The 24,558-nt window shown below is 38.4% G+C and overlaps 1 protein-coding gene across 1 annotated transcript in view; it reads left to right on the top strand.

The window, feature by feature from the left end:
* The window catches only part of ANKFN1 (ankyrin repeat and fibronectin type III domain containing 1), a 127,178-nt gene that overhangs the window by 53,822 nt on the left and 48,798 nt on the right, over window positions 1–24,558 (top strand). Inside the window, exons 6-8 of the mRNA XM_087925146.1 lie at window positions 2,465–2,562; window positions 6,047–6,137; window positions 16,119–16,226. Of these exons, the coding sequence (XP_087781272.1) occupies window positions 2,465–2,562; window positions 6,047–6,137; window positions 16,119–16,226 (297 nt within the window). The remainder of the gene's footprint in view (window positions 1–2,464; window positions 2,563–6,046; window positions 6,138–16,118; window positions 16,227–24,558) is intronic.

Raw genomic sequence — 24,558 nt, 5'->3', positions numbered from 1 at the left:
TTTTGATATTCTTAGCCTGTAGTCGATATTCTCTTGCACCACTGCATTCATATTACTTTAATTCAAGCTCATTGATTATTGACCCATTGTTGTTTTCAATGAGATTTGACTTAGGGTGGATTCTGAAACACATAGGCATGCCATCATTATTCTTTAAGATTATAATAGAAATAGATTATAATTTTAAAATTATAACATTTTATATTCTTTTACTTCCCTTTTTTTCTCCTCTCCTCTTTGATTTCTAGTCACTTGGCCCAAATTTATTAAAATATATCTAATCCTGATTATTCTTGATGTATTGCTTCCTTTCCTTTCTATCAGATACCTACACTGCACATTTCTATCATGTGCAATGAAATACAAAGAATGGCCTCAAATTGTAGGCTTCCTCCCCCCGCCCCACTCCTCCTCTCCCTAGTACAGGTCTTCCGACAATTCCTTTTGTTTGACATTAAACAACTAGGATGGTCTTCTCCAATTTATGCTGGGACTGTAATGGAGCCTGTCTGTTTTGGCAGTTTGTATATCCAGCTTTGCTTTTAGGTGATTTAATGCAGCAAACATTATAAAGCTCAGAAATATTGTGGTTTACAATGGGAAATGTGAAAGACCATCAAATATAATGACACTTACTGGCACGTTATAATGAATGGCAGCTATGCATAGGGAAAGAGAACCCCTACAAGATGTTTGAATAACGGCCTTTCTTGATGAATGTTTTTCTTTTCCTTTATGTACACTGAGAGCATATGCACCAAAGTCAAATTCCTTGTGTGTCCAACCACACTTGGCCAATAAAGAATTCTATTCTATTCTTTTCTTTCATATTGCTGGCTGGAGATAGTGCTGTAGCTCTTAGTAAGGTCACTGATACTCATGTTGTTAAAGCCCTTCGGGAATGCAAGGTTAAGAGAGAAAAGCTAACATTTATTGAACTTGGATGTATTACTTGTCACAATAGGTTTGAAGAGGGCCAATTCTTGGAACAAGAACTTAGATCTAAATGCCTATAGGAAGCATAATAGAGAACAATTAACCAATGGAACAACTTACCCCCTGAAGTTGTGGTTGCTTCAACACTTGAGATTTTTTCAGAAGAGATTAGACAGTCATTTCACTGAAATGATGTAGGGCAGGGGTCTCAAACTCGCAGCCCGCAGACCCATTGCGGCCCACAGGACGATATCCTGTGGCCCCCACCATGATATGAAAGTATAATATTAGTGCGGCCTGCAGGGGGAATGGACCTCTGAAGGAAGTCCCGCCTGCCGTTCCTCATCGTGGCTTCTTCTCCACCCTGAACTTTAACAAGTCCAAGTACAGGTCCAGACTTACTGATGATCATCTTCAAGCCATACTGAGGGTCTCAAGTGCCTCCTCTCTCAGGCCAAATGTGGCTCAGATATGTGAGAGGAAGCATTGTCATGTCTCTGGCAGCAAAGAGTAAGCTGGAGAAGCCATGTTCTGAGAAACTGTTCATGATCTTCATTCAATGTTTCATTCATGTGTTCAGGACAGTTCATGTATTGGAGAAATCATTAACTGTTGATGACATTTGAGGATATTTTTTTAACAACGTTTTTTGTGGAATCCCTTATGCGGCCCAGCCTCACCCAGACTCTGCCTCCAGCGGCCCCCAGGTAAATTGAGTTTGAGACCCCTGATGTAGGGTTTTCTGCTTGAACAGAGCGTTGGAGAAGAAGACCTCAAGGTCCCTTCCAACTCCATTATTCCGTTAGAAGAAATGTATCACTGCTCTTGGCAAGGATGCAAGAGAAGGTTGAACTTGCTTTACATGAAGGATCTCTCAGAGAAGAGGCCTTCTCAGTGATAATGCTTTATGGAGTTCCTTTCCCATTCCCATTTACGTTTAACTTATGTTTTTTTTTTTAGATGTGGTACCAGGTTTGGGCAGTAGAAATTTGGAGGTTACTAGATGATGGCAGAGAAAACTTGAACCCTGTGCTGATATCTAGTGGTTGTCTGAATTTTTGCAGCCCAAATCTGATAACCCTACATTAGGTATCAAGCAAACATTTTCCAGTCTTTAAATGTTTTGGATTCTACTTCCATCTTTTCCCACTTCCCAGTATCGCTAGCTGAAATGGTAACTATAATTATAAGAGCGGAAGTCCAGCAAATATAATCTATTTTCTTATATTTTACCTGTTAGGTATTGGTTTAATAATTTGATGTGTCAGCTGCAGTTTGTATTCCTGTTTTTACTTGCTAGGCTTACAGTATAATCTCATACGTATCTTAAATATAAATCCCACTGACTGCAACTAGGCTTGTGCGCGGGCCATTGGAGGTTGCATAAGATTGCGTACTTTTTAAAATTAAAAATAGTAAAAAGACTAAGAAAATTGGAAGGCAAAAAATTGCCTTGAAGTGCTTTAACATTTACTCCTAAAGCAATCCAAGCCAATCTGACCTTCCCCTGTTTTGGTTTGTTTTCTAGTGGAATGGAGCTGTTCTGAAGACTTTTCTCCTTTGGCTGGAGAAATCATAATGGAAAACCTTCAGTTTCTGAGATGCACTATTACCGGCCTCACGATGGTAAATGAAAAGTTGCTAATTCAATTTTTTTTTTCCCCAAAATGCTGGGAGAAATCTCTGCTGGAGAAAAGCAGCTGAAAGCCATTTCTCTGGCAAGTCATTGACCCCATTCTGTTTGGCATCCAGCATCCCCAAATCACCAAAGAGTAGGAAAGCCGCATTGCTTTTTGTGTGAGTTGCTATATTAGTGAGGGGAGATCAGAAAAGACTGGATTGAAAGCCGGCAGTGCCATGGATCAGGGGCTAATCTTAGGGCAGATCAAAGGCTTTGAGAGATTCAATCCTGACTCCATGTCTGATGGCTAAAATAACAATTCTGTCTTCACTGCTTCACTGGGGAAACAAAAGTCACTGGATGCACTAACTTGAAAGGGGAGAAGTATGTTTTTATAAAGATTAAAAGTGGGTGGAAGATGGGCAATCCAATGATCTCCTGACAGACAATCTGGTGAGAGTGAACACATTTACCTCCACGGTTGGTCCTTCATCAGCAGCTGAGTATAGATTTGGTTGGTAGTAAAAGAAAGCAAATAGAACAGCATCAATATCAGCAGCAGAAATGAATTTATCAAAAAATAAATCAAGTACATTCTCTGTTTACAAAATGGCTAAATAAACACATGTTTATAATCCCCAAGCCCATATTGTTTACAAATACTTCCAATCAGCATTACATTTAATTTATAACGGGTTTAAACTAGGAAAAATCCCCGGGAGTCAGAATTAGGAGATGAACATTACTGATTTTAAAACTGCTCACAAACTACGAATTTAGATTATATTGATGCTGACTGTACTAAATTTTATTCTGGCATTAATCTTCCAAGTTTGAATCTCTTGTTTTTAAGATGTTCTCAAACATTGGGTTTGTGCCAAATTAGGCTTCTATTTATGCTTTTTGACCAATATTTAATAGAGTAATTGAATAATTCATTAGGACCATTTTTAAGAGATTCAGGTGAACCTTAGAGCAGAGATAACAATGCCCCCCAAGTAGGCTCAATGGCTCTCGGAGAGAGTGCCAACGACCAGATGAGTGCAAAGAAATATGATTCTTCCATTCCCCCACCCCTATCACCATCCAGTCAGAACTGATGGAGCTTCTTGGATGAGAAGCAAAACATCTTCTTCCTCAAGGGAAAAACATAGTCCAATTATCTTTTGAAAAAAGCACCTTTGAGGCAACCATGAACTGGAATGGCTGAGAATCTCCATAGACATTCTGAGAAAAAAGTTTTCAGCTTCAAATCAACAGTTGGACAGCTGCCATATTGTCCTCTTCAAGTAGTCCTCTTCAGATTATTTAGTAACCCAGTCAAATCATTGAGCTTCTTCCTTAGGCCTCAGAGATAACATGAACTTTTGTGAGAGAACTGTGGTAAAGCAGTATCCAAGATGAGTGTTAAATCTTTGAGGGTTCAGTCATTTATATCTCCAAAGTGAGATGCATCGGCAGCTGAGTTTTCAAAACACGCCCCTTGGTTCCAAATCTCTGATGGCCTCTTTCTGGCAATCAGAGATACCAGAGAATCTCATCATATCCTGGTGCCGATTAAGAGAGAAAAATCTAGTTAAAACAAAGTTTGGCAGGTGTTCATCATTCTCTCAAAGAAATGTCTATTTTTCTTTTGAAAATCTACAAGGTGGTTAGGGATCTAGCCTTTATTTTTCTTTTAGCAGTAGAAACGCCTCATCTTGTCATAGCAATCTGGAGTTTTTCACAGAGGCTGCTTCTCCTTTGCAGGACTTTGTGGACTGACTTTTTGTTGTTAAAAGAAAGAGAAAACACAAAGTCCCAGCCATTCTGTACATTTTAAAAAATAAGTCCAATAATTTCCCTGTCTCTAAATGGACCTTGGATGGGTTGAATCATTCATTTATTTAAAGCAGCTGGAATATAACATCAGTCCTGCATAAACAAGATTGGATTTATTCAAAATGATATATCCCTGGTTTGGGTATGAGTCTTGGGGATTTATGATGCTACCCTCTAAATAAGAAAAAAAAGCGCCATTCCCTAATTGTCTTTTTGGCTTAGATTTTAAAATATCAATCAGGAGAATTTTCAAGATTTATTTCTACATTTCTCAATTTCCAAAATATTTTCCCTCTTCAGCTGATCTACTGGTGTTCCCAATGCCCAGCAGTTAAGTATTTAAACAAAGAAAGAACAGTTGATGAGAGAGGTTGTTTTGGGGATGAAAGAAATTTTGACAGGGATAAAGGGCAGGGTGAGTAAATTTCAATTTTTTCTAGACTGACTAGAAAAAAAGAGAGAGATTTGTGAATGGAGAAGGTTTGCTCCAAATCATTACCAAACTTACACATTTTAAATGGAGTAAGAATGGAAGTAAATGCTAATTGCTTTGTTTTTTTAATATGAGGTTTTTCAATTTGCACTTCCCCCAAATTATTACTCCCGACAAACTGAAAAACTTTTTAAAAATTATGTGTTATGTATCATAAGTCCCAAAATGCTTGAGGACAAGGGGACCCAAAAATAAGTATACTTAAGGGAAAATTATATATAGTATATTAGTACTTGCAAATGTGTGTGCTTGTATAAGGAAAAATATATATATTCAAGAATCTGTGAAAATTACAAACTTTTTTTGCTGAGTTTGTATGATAGTAAAAAAAAATATAGAAATAAACTTGTGAAAGGGAAAGTGCAAAATTGAACAATATTAAAATTGAGGTGGTTAATTTTTAGGAATAGGTGAATGTTCTGGCCTAAAGTGCATTGTATGAAATGCATTTTGCATCTAATGTATCCCAAGATGAAAAACCAATACTTAACAGAATCAGAGCAGACAGAAGTGAGATTTTAATCTTTCCTTTTGCTCTTGTGGTTTATAGGCTAAATTCGCTTTCAAAATTGTATTTACCTTAGAAGATGCTCACAGTTTATTTTCCCCCAAAGCCAGTACTGTACTGTTTCTTTCATTTTCCTCAGTAACAGAGCAGAGGAGGAAAAGGTTAAATGTCTTCTCCACAGCTACTTAGAACTCCTCTATTTTTGAATTGCTCTGGTAAGAGGCAAAGGAGGCTGAGGCCAGTAAAAGCAGAGAAAAAAGAAAGCAATATCTCTGTCTTTTCTCAGATTTTTATTCTGGCGTGATCCTCTTCCTCCTCCTTCTCTTTCTTCTTTTCCTCACATTATCCTAGGCCTCATTTGCCAACATGCTAAGTAATCCCAATTGGAGTAGAGATCTGCTCGAGTTGATATCAGGGCACTAATATCTGACATGAAATTGCCCTAAATAACAACAATAAGATGCCTCAAATGCAATGTGTTCCTGTTGAATAATATGAGCTGAAGCTCTGACCAAAATGGCACATCCCAGTATAAATAGCTTTGGGAGGAAAAATGTGTTTTCGTCACTACATTCACCTTTGCCACTGCATAATGATGTGACTTTGGAAAATGTACCTTGGCCATTTATATAAACTTGAAGTTTTGTCTTTTATTTTTCATTTACAGGGACAAAGGTATTATGTCCAAGTGTACGCCTATAACATGAAAGGCTGGGGACAGCCTCAGACTTCCTCACCTTGCTGTGCTTCTCCTTCTAGTAGGTTCAGAGCTTTCAGTGTTGATGTTACACTTATATAACCAGTGTTTGTTCTGTGTGTGTGCATGTGTGTCTTTCTCTCTTTCTCTCCCTTTCTCACTCATTCATTCACTCACTCTCTAGCTCGTAAAAAAATCACCTTGGAAAAAAATAGTAGCAAGGGGGGAAAGTTTAAGGCTACATCTCTACAGGGTTAAATGTCTGATTAAATGCTTTTAGTTAACTCTCTCTGTCTCTCTCTCTCTCTCTCACTCACTCTCACTCTCACTCTCTCTCCCCCCCCCCCCTTCCCTTTCTCTCAAATTAAGGGAAGAACTAGACAGAGAAGCAAGAGGGAATAGAAATGAATGAATATACATATCTGGCAGTTGAATCATGGCAACTGGATTTTTCTTCTTCTTTGGTTTGAAACATTTCACTGCTTATTCAAGTATAATCAATTGCCATGACTCAATTTCCAGGCAACTCTACCTAGATGGCTGAGAACTTTCATCAAGAAATGTATGCAATGTTAAACCAATCCATAATTTTCAGTTCTTCAGAAATGGGTGATCATATTTGGTAGTTGAGAGAAACAAACATAATATTGGCATTAGAAGATGTTTCTCATTCCATTAGGGCCCATGCAAAAGGTGGTGCAAAGGGATTACTGGACAGAGAAGGATTGTTTTCGCTCTGTTGATTAATCTGGGATAGTTTGGGCAGCAAACTTGATATCGTGACAGAGTGAGCAGAAGAGGTGAAGTTTTAATGTGATCCTACAATACCCAGAAAAATACACATTCTGGTGACTCTTATGTATTACCAATCCATTCTTTAAACAGTAATTAGATTCCAATTGTCATTTGAAGAAAAAAAATCAGAATATTACAAAAATGCCTGGAGATATATTTTTGTGCAGTATGTATTTCCTTCCTGACATGCTGCTGTTTATAAATCACAATTCTGATTGTGCCCACCATCTTTTAATCAGGCATTAGAATAATTTCTTATGCCTGAAACTCTAATAAATTGTAGTTGGGAACTGTTGATTCATGATCAATGAGAACAATTTATTTTTGTCATGGATATTCTCTCCAGCATTGCTGCTCACAGTTCCAATTTGTCTGCAAGTACTTTAGTTCAGGACTCTCTAGAGTAGAATCCTGAAGTGATTTCTCTCCACTTCCCATATTGTTTTTCTGGTTTCATATGGTTGGTAGATCATAGTGTATTCTTCATATGTATCTTTTATCAAAGAAAGTCCTGCTTTAGTTTACTTCTCAGTGCCCTATGTGGCATCCTGTAGCTTCAGTGTCCCCACAGACTCTTTCTGGCAATTCAAGAGTGTTTTGATTTTTCTTTCTTGGTTTTTGCTCAGCTGACAAGAAAGTCACATTGCACAAAGAGCAATAAAAGGAGGGAAATTGTGGGAGCGATACATCTTATTACTGAGATAAAAGATATAAATATCTTGCATGTGGGAAGCTACAAATTTTCAGAAGAATAGAAAGCATGATTCTTAGACTTTGGAAAGGATGGTTTATTTTCCCTTCATCTCTTTCTTAGCTTCAACAGAGACACACACACACAGAGCTGAAGGTTTATTATTATTGTTTAACTGGCACCAGAATTGTGCAAAGATGGGAATGCAGAGAATCTAGTAGCTAAAATGGAAGGGCCTGAATGTCTTCTTGTTTTTATAGACAAGCATCCAGTACTGTAATTGTCTAGGTTTTAGAGATGCCAGCAAAATAATCAACAAAACCTGCTGAACTCTAGCATGGCTCATCATTCAGCAACTCTCATCCCAAAGCTTTGTGATGCGAAAATCAGCCTAAAATTTAGCTATTTCTAGATTACCAGATAACCCACTCCCTCCAGGGCTCTTTGGATTTGCAAGCAGATCACTTTCTCAACCACTTCCTTAAAAAGGGAAGTTTGGAGACTGAACAGAAATTGTCCAATTCCAATGAGTTAAGTGATGGTCTCTTGAGGAGAGGGCAGATATCTGACTCTCCAGAGCAGCCAGATGCACTTCCACTTACAAGGAAACACTGAGCAGATTGAGCCAACTACAGGGGTGAGATTCTACCAGTTCGCACCTATTCACTAGAACCGGTTGTTAACATTCTAAGCAGTTTGGAGAACCGGTTGTTAGAAGAAATTACTGGCCTAATCCTGTAAGGAAGGCAGGAAGGAAACATTCTGGTGTTGCTTACAGAAACTGCCTCTCCATTAAACCTTATTACATTCTTGGCAGGACTAGACTTCCTGTCTCAGGAACTTCCCTGGAGTTTTTTTTCCCTCTTTTGCTGGAACTTTGCTTGTGTGAAGTGACCATTCAAAATTACAATGGCACTGAAAAAAGTGACTTATAACCATTTTTCACACTTACGACTGTTGCAGCATCCCCACTGTCTTGAGAGGCCAGGCGAGGAGATGCATGCCTCGATGTGAGTGATATTGAGTTGGCCACACCCAGCCAATAACATGAGCACGAAGCCATGTCCACCCAGTCACATGACCACCAAGCCATGTCCACTACCTAAGCCACGCCCAGAACCGGTTGTTAAAAATTTGAATCCCACCTCTGGCCAACTACATGCCTTGCCCAGTGAGTGTGGGGAAGGGGAAAGCATGTACTGAGATACAGGTAGTCAGAATCACAACTACGGGGATTACATCCGTTGCATCAGGACTAACAGGGTCAAACTCTGTCTGAATCACATTGCTCTGCAAGATGTCTGAATGGAAGCAAACTTCCCCTGAAGCAGAGAAAACCAGAAATTGAATCTTTCTTAAGGTTTGTTCTGGAAAAAAAAAAGATTTATAGAGATATCAGTGTTACAATATTTCTATAAAAAAAGTGTCACATGTTAATTGCCAACTTTGTGATTACAGTACATCCAGGGATGGGCTTCAAAATTTTAGCAAAAGTTCTCTGCCCGGTTGCTGAGTGGGTGGGTGCCTTTTCTGTCACAACTTCTGCCCTATGGCTTCCCCGCAGAGATCCAGATGGCCCCAATGCTATTGGCTTTATGCAATGCATTCTGGCTATTCCCTCAGGTTTTTTCGGGGGGGGGGGGTGTCAACCTCCTGACCCCAAAGATTGAAAGAACAGCTAGATCAAATGAGCTCTATTAGTTAATTTGTTTAGTTTTGATCTCAGAATTAGAATTATCTATAGACCTCATACCTATGTTATGTGACTTGGTTTGGGGGTATTATCTTTAATATTATGCTGCTCATTTGGATTTTAATTCTCTAGTTACTGCCTTGACAGAAGCTATAAATTGTTCAAATAAATAAATGAATAATTAAATAAACAAACAAACAAACAAACAAGCTCAGGCTTCAGTGGAATCAAAAATGTACTGCTGCTAATAACTGTATCAGCTTTTCTGGGCTGGAAAAATTACATTATTGCAATAAAGTGCATGATATGTTAACCAGAGTTGGCAGGGTACATACCATTCAAGTGGGTGTAGAGAAAAAATGTTAATATTGAGATCAAGAGGCAGTGATTTCTTTTTGTAATAAAGATTTTAAGCATGCAATATAATATATGAAAACCACAACTATTCACAGAGCACTGTTGATGAGAAAACAAATATCTTGACACTGCTATGTTAATTAATGTGTCACAAACACTTAACCTTCACTTGATCTGCTAATATATACGAATTCCCTAATGATTTTATATCCTCTGTTAAATGTTCTGATACAAATAAAATGAATGTTCTGATACAGATGCACAAATCAGCCAAATAAAACTTATTAACTCAGTCCAACTCAAAGAAAATGGGTTTCACTTGGTTTGTAAATTATTGCTTGTAAGAGTTATATTTCAATTTTTCCATTGATTTTGAAAGGTTTTATTTGGCCTTAGTTGTTGGTGTGTATGTGGCTATTATATTACAGAAAGGTGATTACACTGAATGTATCTGGCCTGTTAGATGAATTGTTTTGGAACTGGAGCTTGGAAATAGTTGTGTTTGTCAAAGGGTGATGGATTCTGCTCTCAAACTCATACACTAATGTTGGGGAATCCTTTTTATAACAGAGCTGATTTTGGCTTAAAGCTATAATCTAAGTTTAGAAATCTCCATACATGTAAAACTTCCATAATAATCTAGTTGTCATGTATAAAGTCCACGCAGGCATAGGGCTGGGTTATTTGAGAGACAGCCTCTCCATAATTGTCTTTATCCTGCTCCGTTCAGTCTGTTGAGAGAGGCGTACTGTGGTTCCCATCAGTTTAAGGACTATCATTTTCTGGACCTAAAAAGTGTCCTTTGAATTGCAGCTCCTGCCCATTTCCTATCCCCCAAGATTGGATTGGCCCCAAAGCTGGCAGTTTCTCTCTCTCAAATCTTTGAAGCCTTAGTTATATTGCCAAGCATCGGGGTTGGAAAGTTAGTGAGACTCAGTGAGCCTACTGACTTCTGGCAAATTTGCTTTTCTCTTGGTTGCTGTTACGTGCCCAGCATCATCAAAGTGAGAAGGGTGGCCATATAAATTGAATAAATAAAATAAACTGAAAATTGGTGATGTGACTTGGGCAAGTTTTTGGATTCCTACCTTCGGGTTCAAAAGGGCCAAATTCATTACTGAATGCTTACAACAAAGATGCGATTTGAAGCCGGATATGTTTTACATTGAATGCCCAATTGAAATTTATGTCATCTTGGTTAGTAGTTTTGATGGTAATTCAAAAGTCCAGACTAAGTTTACACCTCAAGCTAACAAGACCTCTGCTACAATATTTAGTATTTGGGAACTGGCAAACTAAAGAGGAGCTTCATATGTAACAATGAAGAAGAAGAAAAAGAAAGCAACATTAATCCGTGGAATCAATAATGTGATTCTGGAACAATGGATATTGCCTCATTTAGACTAAATGATCTGTTGCCTAATACATGTTTTCCAACTTGCTGCTTTCCTGATCTATTAGTACTGCAAATTTCAAAATTCTCTAGGCATTTTAATGGATGCTAGCAATGGGGAATTGATGTTCGGTTGGCTCAATTTACAGACTCAAATTGAACAGGGATGTTCAGTTTAGGGCCAAGGATCACTTGCAACCTTCCCAGCCCTTGGAAAAGTTGACAACGATATTTAATTTTTAATATGGAAAAAGGGCTGAAATATTAAAGACGTGGAGAATAAATATATTTAAGTCAAATTCATTTTAGATTTTTTTTTATAGACAAATTTTATTAATTTTCAAAGAGGGTACACAAACAAAACATAAGACATAAGAACATAAAACATCTTTTCTAACAACTACTTAACAAAACAAATAAGACATCTCATTTAAGTACAATATAGTTCTAAATTATCACGTTTCCACACACAATTTAAATGCATCTTATATATTCAACTTCATATCTTATTACTGTTTTCCATCTTCTCACTGTTTCTTCCTTTATTTCTGTTCAATTTTATTCATTAAACTTATACTTTCATGTATTTCATATTACTATATTTCATATTATTACTATTTCATATGTTCTTATCCAACATCATTACTCCTCAATAAACAAACATAGACTAACAAAACACATAACATAAAACATAAAACTTCTTTTTAGAAAGCGGCTTAACCCCGGGTTATAACTTTTTGTACAGACATAAATCAAATTCATGCTCAGCTTATCTACTATTTCATATCTTATTTAAAATTCTATATTTTGCATATATCTTCTCCCCTCTTTTCACTCTCTTAATTCTATTTTATTTATTTAATCTCAATTTAAATCATTACACTTGTATCTTTTGTCTGTTCTTTTTCAATTATCCATTTATCTTTCTCTTTAACACAAACTTTTTCCTGTAGTGACTGGTTGAAGTATGACACCTTTCTATTTTCCCCCCAAATTTAACACTTAAAATAATACATAGTTTCTATTCTGATTCTGCTTAGTACATTCTACATAACATTTTAAAATATAAAACATAATGATCTTATAGTATATTAAAAATAGTGTTCCATAACAAATTAGTTAATTAAACTAATTACACATTAATTACACAATCCCTACAGTATTCTATTAACACATATTTCAAATACAAATACTAAAATACAATCTTGTGTAATTTTGCAGAATCTCTTTTTAGATTATGTTTTACCCTTTATCTCTGAAAAAAAATTGTTTATTAACATCTTGTTTTAAGCCTTTATAACTTCCCTTCACTTTATCCCTTCCTTCCTTGTCAAATCTAACCTTTTTACCCCCCCTCTCAATCTCCAGCTTTTTAGTCTCCCCTCTCTGTTGTATTCCTCTTTTCTGTTGCTTTCTATCATTATATCGATTTTTCACCTTACTTTTCCCTTTCTTGGTTGTTTTTTTAGAACTTAAATTCTTCATTTTCTTCTCCTTTTTACCCTTTTTAAAAATCATATGTCCATTAAAGATGGCTTCTTCTTCATCATCCCAGCCTTTTTCTTGTTGCATTTCCTGGTAAGCAGAAATCGCCATTTCTAAAAAGCAAAGGATAGATCCAAAAGAACCCTTGCCTTCCTCTTCCTCTTCTCTTAGTCTTTCAAATTGCATTTTCAGTTCTTCAACAGATACCATTGTGAAAGAATTTTTTTTTTTAGACAATCCAAATGTTTTCTTAGTCTTTCAAAAGATAGTTAAGGTCCCAAAGTCATCAAGCAATCAAAATCAGCACAATCAGCACAGTCTGTTTCACTTTCTTCTACTTTCTCTTCCTGGGGCAAAATTCAATTACACAATTCCAAGGCATTTTTTGGAAGTTTTATTGTGATTTAATCTCTAATCTTATAAAACTCCAAGCAGTCTCCTTCAACAAACATTAGTATAAATCATTTACCTCTCTTCCTTCCCACTTAAAGCAAAAAGATTTAAAATTTTAAATATCAGTGTTTAGAAATCTAATGTCCCCTTGGCTTCAATTTTGAAAGTTAGTACTTTCTGCTGCCAAAGCGGGTATTTCTGATTTCCATCTGCTGTCTCCGTGGGAAGGAAAGTGAGGAGAGAAAAAACTTTCCCTTTACTTTCCACCGCAGGTTAATGATCTTCTGGGAAACAATATATCACTTAAAAAGCCAAAGTTCCAGGGTATTCAGATGTTAATTGTCGTCCCGGTTCAGCCAAAAGCTTTCTCTGTCTTCACTTCCTCCAGCACATAACTTGTCCGGTTGAGAGGTTCTTTGTGACGGCCATTGCTGACCGTCGCTCCACCACCTTTGGAAAAGGGAGTTAAGCCAGCTGGGAAGGGGGGGTGCGATATCCCCCGACCCCTGCCCGGATCTCCCCTCTCTTCAGCTATCCCTACAGGATAACTATAGCCTCCTAACCTAAGTGGATCGAAGGCACTCCAGCAGCGAGCGCAGCAGGGATCGTGCACAAATGCAAATTCCTGCTGCCTCCGAAGCCTGTCAAACCGGAAGGCCTAAATTCATTTTAGATTTAATGAAATCAATTTTAGTTTGGTCTATTTCAGAGATGCCCAAACTTTTCAGCTCATCGATCCTTTCATGAAGTTTCAGATTGTTCATCCATCCCCCAAACATTTATTATGTGATTAACAATTAAATTAATACTACTTTAACTAATAGTACTATGAATAACGGCAACAACATTGACCTTTTGGATAGCCTCAATAACCCACTTGGGTGGATTCTGGTGACGATGCTCAACAGAACACTCAGAGCTCAAGTATAGGCATACCTCAGAGATATTGGGCATATGATTCCAGACCACCACAATTTATTTATTTATTTGTTTGTTTATTATTACAATAAAATTTGTTTGCCACCCATCTTGCTGCAAGGCAATCCTGCAGAAAATATCATATAATATGAGTCACGTGAATTGTTTGGTTTCCCAGTGCATATAAAAATTATGTTTATAACATGATGCTCTATTAAATGTGCAATAGCATTATAGCTAAAAACAATATACACATCTTAATTAAAAAATACTCTACTGCTAATTTTTTTTTACTAATTATCATCTGAGCCTGCAGCAAGTTGTAATCTTTTTGCCTGTGGAGAATCTTGTAAAAATTGCAATATCTACAAAGCAAAGCTAAACCAAACGCACAGTATATGCCTCTACATACCTTGTTCTGAAGAGGAGCACTTTGAAGGAATCCAGATGATTGGATAACTTATAATTTCAACAACAAATTGAAGTCCCCCACTCACATGGTATTTATAAGCCGTTTCCCAATTTCTCCAAAAATATTATCTGAGTGACAAGCCTATAAAAGATTGTCCTTTTTAGTATTCTGTATGTTTCTTAATTAAATTACTATGTCACTTTTTCACCGGGAGTTCGATACTTAACATTCCTTTCAGCCAATTTATCTTTAAAACCATCTTGACAAATAATTCTGGCTAAGATTGGGATAACTAGTTTCTTCTAAATTAGGAGCTGCCACTTGGCCTCCTGAACTGTTGATTGGCCAGAAAAGGCGCAGAAGCAACATAGTGATGTCATCAAAAAGGGAAGGATGAAAAAAATGGATCTACATTAAATCTGTTTGGGGTTGGACTACTAGGGCAAGAGTATGAGAATGGAAGTGTTTCTTGCATAGACTTCTGCTCTTTCTCCCACTCCTAAAATCTCCCTCAAACATCAAGACGAAGTAAAAATTACACTACTAAAATTGGCCATTTTCTCACTGCATTCCAACAGTATAACCTCTGGGTGATTCAGAGACAATGGAATGACCTGTAACTCACAGGCAATGGGTTGGTCACCTCTTGATGCAGAGGTTGGTTCAAAGTCAATCTGAATACTTCCAGAGCTGAATGTGTGAACTCGAACCTGGCCTCCCCAGTACTAATTTAACACCTTAAACTAGTGTACATCAGATGGGCTTTGTGCTGTCCAGACAGTTTAGAGTTAATGGGATTTGGGATAGTTAGTTAGGATTTGAGAGCTGTCCCCTTAAGGGAATGTGTTCCATACTAGCAGGCTTGTAGACCTGCATTCCTATTGGTCCGGAAGAGCCGGGCCGTGATTAGACGATATAAGCATTCCTGATTGGTTCGTATGGGGTTTGCCGCGATTGGGTAAAACCAAGTGCAGCAAGCCCAAAAGACTGTCATAGGCTGCCTAGCCGCAGCCAGCTCTATAAAAAGGGTTGCCGCGGCTAGGCTTTTTGTCTCAGAATCTGCCTCCTTAATAAAGAGCTTTTGTTCACTACTTGAGCCTCGTCTCTCAATGGGACCCGCCGACCATACTTAACAGAATGCATCATGGTAAATGTAGTTAAGGTATCCTGGGAAATGTAGTCCATGTCATGTGGCCACATCTGTAATCCTGATTGGTCACTAAATTGACCCTTGTTGGGTTGGAGGAGGCTCCCTCACTCTTGCCTGAACACAGCCTCATGGTAGCAGCTCTACCCCCTGCTTCTGTGACTCTGGGGTAGAAAGATTAATATCATTTACACTATGATTTCAACTATGCAAAGAATTGGACATTAGATGCATCTCAACTGTGAGTCACCTTGAGGATACCTAATATAATCCAATAAAAGAAACTTTGTATGGAAGAATTTGTAGAGTTATTCTATCTGTCTTTATATTCAGCAAGTGAATTATAAGGCAGAATAGGCTTTATCCTTGGCAGCTTATTTTTGCCCTCTGACCATGGCAGAGAAAGAGAGGTTTATCTAAAGCAACACACTTCCTTTGTGACTGGGTAGAAAAATTGGGAATTTCCCTGTTCTCAGCTCGTGCTAAAGGGATGCCCCCAAAATATAATTCCAGGAGAGGAAACCCTCTTCTTTAAAGAGAGAGAAAGAAATTTCTTTCAACTTAGAAAGGGACAACAAAGAAAGCTGGCAGGTAGCCATTTGTATTTTATGCCTAGGAATCTGATCAAGGGCAGACATTAAAAACAAGCGCACTGGGCCCTGAGCTCATGTTCTCTCGGGTGCCAGCAGACACGGAATCAGGGCCACCGCTCTTCCCTTTGCTCGACTTTCATTCTCTTTGTTTCTTTTGTTCACCAGACTGGAAAGACTGTGATGGCAGAGAGCCTAAGCACCGGGGACAGATTGAAGCCCTGGAACGTTTGCTGCAGCAGGTTAGAGCGTCTCGTCCAAGCTACAGTTGCCGAGGTAAGAGTAAAATATCTATTGGGCAGGGGCACCAGGCGAGGCCTCTGTGGCGCCTGTAATTTTAGCAGCCTTCTATCTGGGTTATATACCTTCCCATTCATCAGGAAAGGAGAGATATTAATATTGGCCCATCTGGAATCACTTTAGCAGACTATCTCGCTCTGGCTTCTCCAAATTGGCAATATAGCAAACATTTGGGGGGAGGTAAAGCTCAACAGTACAACAAAGTGCTCTCCTCCCTCCTTCTCTAACCCACCCAGCCTCACCTCATCACACCCTATTTTTGCTCTCTCACTCCCTCCCATCTCCCTCTCTCTCTCTGTCTCTCTCTGTTTCTCTCTGTCTCTCTGTGTGTCTCTCTGTGTGTTTCTGTCTCTGTGTGTGTGTGTGTGTGTGTGTCTGTGACTCTCTCTCTCTCTCTCTCTGTGGGTGTCCCTGTGTGTGTGTGTGTCTGTGTCTGTGTCTGTCTGTGTTTGTGTCTGTGTCTGTGTCTGTCTCTCTCTCTCTCTCCCTCTCTCTCTTTCCCTCCCTCCCTCCCTCCCTCATAAATGAAAACCATTCAACGTGTTGAAAGCCTTGCTTGCATGTTTGCAAGAATGGATAACAGAAAATGTTGGAAATGATGCTTTGCTTTAGCCATTTCCTGGACAAATGACAAAATCGCTGCATTTGGCAATCCAGAAAAAACAGTGGTTTTTGTGAATCAGTAAGCACCAAAGTTCATAATCTACACTAGGATTTCTCAACCCTGATATAGATTAAGATGTGTGGACTTCAACTCCCAGAATTCTGCAAGCCAACTGGGGAATTCTGGGAGTTCAATCCACACATCTTAGAGTTGCCAAGATTTGAAACACTGGCCTACACACACAAGCTAACAGGAATTAGTGGGATACAAATACTTCATAGGACTTCTATGATAGGGTTGTGCAGATGTTCAAAAATCCTAGTCATTCAAACACCTACATTGTTAGGACAGTTTTCAGGGAAGGAATAGAAAGGAACTGTGCAAACTTTTACAAAAAAATGTAAAAGGAATGCCTTCCACATTGACTGAAACTTTTCAAAGTTTAACCTGTTTATAGCAGCAGTAAGCCTTTTACAAAAAAAAAAAAGTTTCTTCACTTCTGCAGCAGTTTCTGGAGTTGACCACATGACTACACAGTTTTGCTTCTATATGTCATGGGCATCAGAAGCTTAAATAAAGCTTTGGTCCTCTTGCAGTCCTTTCACAACTTTTGGTGAGGGAAATCTCAATCAGGTGATTATGGGGATGCTATGGCAGTCGTAAATATAAGGTCATAAAAACACCTTTTCAGCACTGTCGTCAGTTTGAGACAAGACAAGAAGCAACAGATGGAAAGTTATCACAGAGAGAACCCACCTAGAACTAAGAAAAATATTTTGTGACAGTAAGAGCAATTAATCAGTGGAACAGCTTGCTTTCAAAAGTTGTGAGTGGTCTTGAGGTTTCTAAGAAGAGATTGGACATCCATTTGTTCAGAATGGTATGGAGTCTTCTCCTTGGGCAGGGGGTTGGACTAGAAGACCTCCAAGGTCTCTTCCAACTTTGTTATTCTGTCCTCTCTAAATAGCATCGTTGCTAACTGAAGGTTATCTCTAAAGAATCAACACAATACAGCTTGTCAAAAGGATGTCAGGCCTTCAGGGTAGGCAGATCATGAAACATTGGAAGAATTGAATTATACCTTAGTAAGATAGGATGCAGGAGCAGAGTTTTGCAAGCTTCCTTGTGCTTTTCCCCCCTCCCTCTTAAATCCCAATAATGTTCTACTTTTCTGTTCCATCTGTTGTGTTCAAGTAGGCTTCACTTATTTTTCTGCCTAATCAATGGTCTGATCAATGAAACAATTTTGTAGATGCTGCCTCCTAGAGCTTATTTGGATTATTACTGATTGGAAACTGAACAATCTCAATATGAATTGTCCCTCTGCGCCATCATAATCTGCAGGTGAATCAAAATTCTTGCAAATTATTGACGCACTATAAATAAATTCCTAGGTTAAGGTCACAGGATAGAAACTTGATTCTTTTGTATGCTGCTATGCAACAGTTCTGACTATCAAAAGTCTGATGTTCCCATTTTTGTAACTATGGTAACATCCATATGAGAAGAACATGCCTTTTGAAAAGGACTGGCAACATTGCCTAAATAAGTGGGTTCTTACCATCATCATCATCGCGTCATCAATAAACAAAATTATTTTTGCTGTCTTGGGAGAAAAGTGCAATATAAATTGACTAAACATTAAATAATAAGGAGAAAATGGTCTGGAAAATGCATTTGGAATGTAGAACAGTGCAGTGTCCAGCTGAGTTATGGCTATTCAAAGTTATGATGGCCACAGAATGGGTGCTTTAGATCCATAAAGCATGGGCCTTTGTAGATGGTTGTGTTCCCCCTTATGGGCATGTGACCACGTGTTGGGCAGGTTAGCTTTACAACTTATCACTGATTTCTGTGATCATCTGTTTGTGATTCACCTTGGTTTTTTGCTGATTTAAGAGCCGTGGTGGCGCAGTGGTTAGAGCGCAGTACCGCAGGCTACTTCTGCTGCTGGCTGCTTGCAATTTGTCAGTTTGAATCTCTCCAGGCTCAAGGTTGACTCAGCCTTCCATCCTTCCAAAGTCAGTAAAATGGGGGCCCAGATTGTTGGGGGCAATATGCTAACTCTGTAAACCACTTAGAGAGGGCTGTAAAGCATTGTGAAGTAGTATATAAGTCTAAGTGCTATTGCTGTTGCTTTTTCCAGCATTTTCTGCCAATTTCCAGTAAAAATACATATTCTACGAAAAATAAATTCCCTGAGGATGGGCTCAAGCATGAGTCCAAAAGCTCAGAAGATTAAACCTCTGGTTTCGGTGACCGACCCAGATTGGATCCCAAAAAAAACCACCCAGTTAAATGAATGGTTTTGCTTAATGATTGCTGCCTTTACTTAATGGCCACATTATTCACTTAATGACCACCATAAAAAAAGCCAGATATTTACTTCCGGTCTTGTGGGTGCCCCAACTTACAACTGTAATTCCAGGGTTAAGTTGAGGATTACCTGTAGCTCCTACGGGTGGATATATGTGGGATAATATACTGTAGACACAGAGTCTGATTTCTGAAACAAAATATAACACCTGGAAGACATGATCTCTCTCACATACAACACAGCACATACACACACACACACATTAAACAAATAGCAGTAGGGCTTGAGAGAGTAATACCTAATAATGGGTCCTTGTTTACTGGTCATCTGTTCATTGACCATTCAAAATTACAACAGCAGCTTACAACCAGTCCTCAAAGATCCAGTTGTTGCAACGCTCCCACAGTCACATTTTCACAATTCAGGTGCTCGCACTTACAATTGCAGGGTTGCAGGGTCCTCCCATGACACCGTTTATAATCTTCTCTGCTGGTTTCCCATGAAGTCAATGGGGAAGCCAGCAGGGAAGGTTTCACATTGCTTTGGTATGTCCCTTATGCCTTCCTATACTTGCACCGTGCCACACCATCCATTCCCTCTCCTTCCTACACTTGTACCACACCGTACACACACACACATGGCCTTCCTGCACTCACACACAGCCTGCATCAGGCCTTCCAAGCCCTCACTCTACACATACAGAGACTCTGCCAGCCCTCCCAGTGCCTTCTCCAGTTTTTCCCAGACCCCTGCAGCAACTCTGTGGCACCCCATGCTCCTTACCTGGGAGTCCTACCACTTCCTAATTAATGACCCATATATCTTGGGGTTAATGATGGCAACTGGGACTGCTGGAATTGTCATCATTAAGTGATGCGGTGATTTGTCATTGCAGTTTACAATCATATTGCTTAAGCATGGCAGTCCTGGTCCCAATTGCAGTTGAAACCTGAGATCTACTAGGTATAGTTTTTTTTTTCCTTCCAGGAGCAGAGGTGCTGTAACCATGAGATGCCACTTGAAAGGGTAATACATGAATCGCCTAAAGGAAGCTTCAAAGATCTTGTAGTATAGGGCAAGCTATTTTTTAAACGCTGCTTAACCCTGTCCTTCCCAGAGTAGAATAAGTGTTCCACACAGAAATGGAAATCCTACACCAGCTTCTTCGCAAGCAGAGAGTGGGGCTCCCTATGTGCCTTAATACTTCTGGGGTGACCAAAGATGGGAGCAGCCCTACCAGCCACCTGCAGAAGGAGCCCTGCATGTTAATTTTTAATAGGACAAAAGGAGGACATTAAAGGGATGGAAAAATAGGATACATTCTGATTTTAATTATTCAAATCAAATTTAGTTTTAATTCTGGTGTTATTTGCTTCCTTGTTTTGGCTCCTCCAGTTTTGTGTGTTTGTGGGTGGGTAGGTGTGTATGTGGGTGAGAGACAGAGAGAGAGAAAGAGCGAGAGAGAGGGCATTTGTGAAAGAGAGAGAAAGAAACAGAGAGAAAGAGGGAGAGAGAAAGAGATCATCAGTACAGGATTCAAAGATACACCTCTGCTCTAATAATATAGATTTGTAGCTGGAGAACATATGCAGGAGAAAATTGTCAACAGAAAGAGATGCTTCATTTAGAGGCTTCCAACTGGAAGTGAATATGCATCCCTCCCTCTTCCTGTCAGATTCTATAGTGGTCTCCAAAGCAAGCTGTGGGGGGAAAATGTTTTAAAATAACCTTGGCATATTTGCAAGAGAGAATTGGTTGATGACAGAAGGCTTAAACATCTCTGTCTCCAGTCACTTTTCTCCAGCAAGCGGCCTTTCATCTCCTGCCTTAAAATAACTTAGATAAAAACTCTGTAGTTCTTCGTCAGTTCTTATGAGCAGGCTTATTTAATTTTAGTAAAATTTAGTAAATAAAATGTAAATATTTAAAATAAATAAATAAATGGGGAGGTGAAAGGATGGATAGATAGAGCTGGGGGGGAGGATTTTCTTATGTAGTTCTGCAGTTAGTGATGGTAGAGCTTTCACTATGGGTTTCTAAGGATTGTTTGTCCTCGGGGGCGGGGGGGGGGGGAATGCTGTATATAGGAATTGTAGTTTTCACCTACACTACAGACAAGGAAGAACCAGAAATCACTAATAGAGAAAGACGCTTCTTTGCCAACATATAATTTCTAAATACAGACAGAAAGTCAAAAGAATAAATCGGATTTAAAGACGGATTTAAATTGGATTTAAATCCAATTCCAGGAATTGGAAAGTTGCAGCTTTCCACCTCCTGGACCGTCCATCTTGCTTGCACTTTGAACTCTTTAAATGCCTTGCTGTAGATGCTTACCATAAGATGTGGCCCCCTGGATATAAGTTATTTTGATGCTATGTCCAACTGAGAAAGTCAAGAACTGCCAAGAGGCAGTTTCCATGCCAGTCAAGTTCTCTTCTACATTTGAAACTAACTTTGAATCTTTTCTCGTTTAAAAGTAGCCAATGGTTAGGGATTTTTGCTTTGGACTATAAGTTACAGACTTACCCATTATCTTCTATATTTAAGCAAAAAGCAATCTTAACAATTTTTCTAGAAACTTCCATTTTGTGTGTTGACTATGCTGTACAAACTGGATTTTTTTGAGGGCCGGATCAGCATTGTACTTCTCTTCTGTGGGCTGGCCCGGGGGGCAGGGGGAGATGGGACAGACGCCTCCTGCAGCACCTTGCTGGCCAAAATGGGGGGGGCGCATGCAGGCCCCAGACACCCCCATTTTGGCTGGCAGAGTGCTGCAGGAGGCTGTCCGGGCCAAAAATGGGGTGTGGGGAGGGCTGTGCACACCCTCCCGTGCTCCATTTTGGCTGCCAGAGGCATGGACCAGATTTAAGTACCCTGTGGGCCAAATCTGGCCCATGGGCCTTAAGTTTGGCACCCCTGCTATACAGATATCTAACAATGTAATGTCATTTAGTGTCTTCTCCAGTTGAATGTTCTTATTTTTCCAGGATAAGAACAAGAGAAATACCTGGATTGCTTTAAATTGTTCTAAATGCAAGATATCTACTTGTTTTCCAGCTATGAAACATTCATTCATGTATCGCTGGTTACCTCCTGGTATATCTTTTTAAATGTATTTAAATGTATTAGTTTTTGTGGCTTTGAATCAGTTTTGCCTCCTGGCAACTGTCTAGAGACATTCAAGTCGCTGCAGTTTTCTTGGAAAGGTTTCAGAGATGGTTTACTATCGTCTGCTTCTTCAGGCTGAGAGAGACTGATGGGTCCAAGATCACCCAGCTGGCTTCATGCCTAAGGTGAAACTAAAATTCATGGTCTTCAAGTTTCTAGCCTCAGCCACTACGCAAATGGCTGTCTTTACATAGATACATAGACAATGCATTGAAGTCTCTCAGTTTCTAGCAGGGGTGGGATTCTACCGGTTCTGACTGGTTCTATAGAACCACTTGTTAATTTTCTAAGCAGTTCGGAGAACCAGTAGTTAGATGCAATCTCCTTTTGTTTTTTTTCACTCTTATTACATTCTTGCCAGTACGCCTAGACTTCCTGTCTCCGGAGTTTCTGGAGCTTGACTTTCTTAAAGGGGAAAGGTTGTTTTAAGAATTTACACTGCTGTTGGGAGGAAATACTTCCCTGGACAATCAGCACTTTGAAGAAATAATTGAATAATGAAGCAGAGCTGTCAGAAAGAAGCTTTTAATGACAGGGAACCAAGATGAGTGACATTCAGCAAGACTTCTTGGCTAGCTAGAAAGATTGACATTCAAACTTGAGTTTACATACCCTTTCTGAGTTTTGGTCTAAAACTGGATTTTGGTGAAGGTTAATTCTGTGCTTGATGACATTTAATCCTATTAACTATTATCCTATCTATATTGATAGAATAATTTTCCCTATTCAGCTTCAACAAGCAACAGCTACTGTTGTGACTTAAGTATTTGTATTGTGCCTCATGGTTTCTTTTTCTATCTGGGGAGGGGTCTTCCTTTACTGCTTTAATACTATCTGGCACTGTCCTTTTGGGGTATATTTCCAAGAAGCAGGATGCAAGCTTGGCACTGATTTTTTTTTACTGCCTTTCTTGGGGGCATGTGACCTTTCCTTAAATCTGGATGATTTCTTAGGATATCTTGTGAGGTGAGTGAGACCAGCTGGTATCTTTAAGTGGTACAAATGGATCTAAGGATTGCTTCTCCTAGGTGTGCTCTTTCTGGAGAGCTTAAATTACCTCTCTGCTAAAGGGTTTCACTTTATGAACAAGAGTTAGCTGCTGATAGTTATCACTGTATTTTAACTATTTTAATTCCTCAAGGTACTCTGGCACCCTGCCTGATTTGTAACTCTGGCTTGCAGGTATTTTTAATCTAATGATTAGTATTTAGGGCAGCTTTTTGCAAGCAAAGAAGCTTTTTGTATTTTTTTTTAATAAAAATTTTATTTGGGTTTTCACAAAACATAATACAAGTAAAATTTCTTTTTTTGAGAATAGCATGGACCCGGGTTATCACTTCTCCATACAGACACAAATTCAATTTCATATTCATCTTTGTGCTCTATTCCATATCACTATTTTAACATTTTCTCAATAATTTTTCCCTTCCCTTAGTTTTCTCAATTTTACTTTTAATTATCTCATTCCTTTCTAAATTCAATTATATATATATATCTTTTTCTAAGTTTCAATACCTTTCTAGTCATCATATTTATACTTTTGTCTGTCCTGTTTCAATTTCATATTTTCTTTTCTCATTAAAATTTTCCCCTGTAGTTACTAATTGGAGTATGGCACCTTTGTATCTTTTAATTTTTATCCATTCAACTCTTATGTAAACTTCAATTTATGCCTTTACAATTATAACATTCAATATAACACATAACTTCCAGTCAAATTCTGCTTGGTACATTCTTAAAATATGCATGAAGTTCTTAAAGAGAAAATATATATATAACAATAATAAATAAAATACTTATTCTATTCCAATTCAGCTCTATCATTAATGTTAGTTATAATCTTCGACATCTTTAACATTCCTTTTCAATAGGATATCATACTTCTAGGAACACTTATAATATTTCCATAATTTTTTCATGTTTCTTTCATATTTTTCATTTAAATTTTTTATAACACATTTACAATAATTAAAATGTTCCCTTCCTTTCTAATTTCATTCTCTCATTCTCTTTATTTCATTTATTTATTAAACATTCCATTCCATTACAATGAGTATTTTATCTATCATTTTAATCACACGTGTTTCATATTTTCAAAGTTCATTTCTATTTCTAATGTAACAATACTATCTTATGTACCCTTGCAGAATCCCCCTTTCAATTAAGTTTTCACCCACTATCTCTGTGTCTTGTACGTTTTCCCTGTTTCTCTATGT

Source organism: Pseudonaja textilis, chromosome 2 (assembly GCF_049901715.1).
Source record: "Pseudonaja textilis isolate UNSWEBS1 chromosome 2, rPseTex1.2, whole genome shotgun sequence".
In the NCBI taxonomy this organism is placed as follows: Eukaryota; Metazoa; Chordata; class Lepidosauria; order Squamata; family Elapidae; genus Pseudonaja; species Pseudonaja textilis.
Note: the sequence above shows the minus strand (reverse complement) of the source record. Positions and strands in the feature narration are given on the sequence as shown.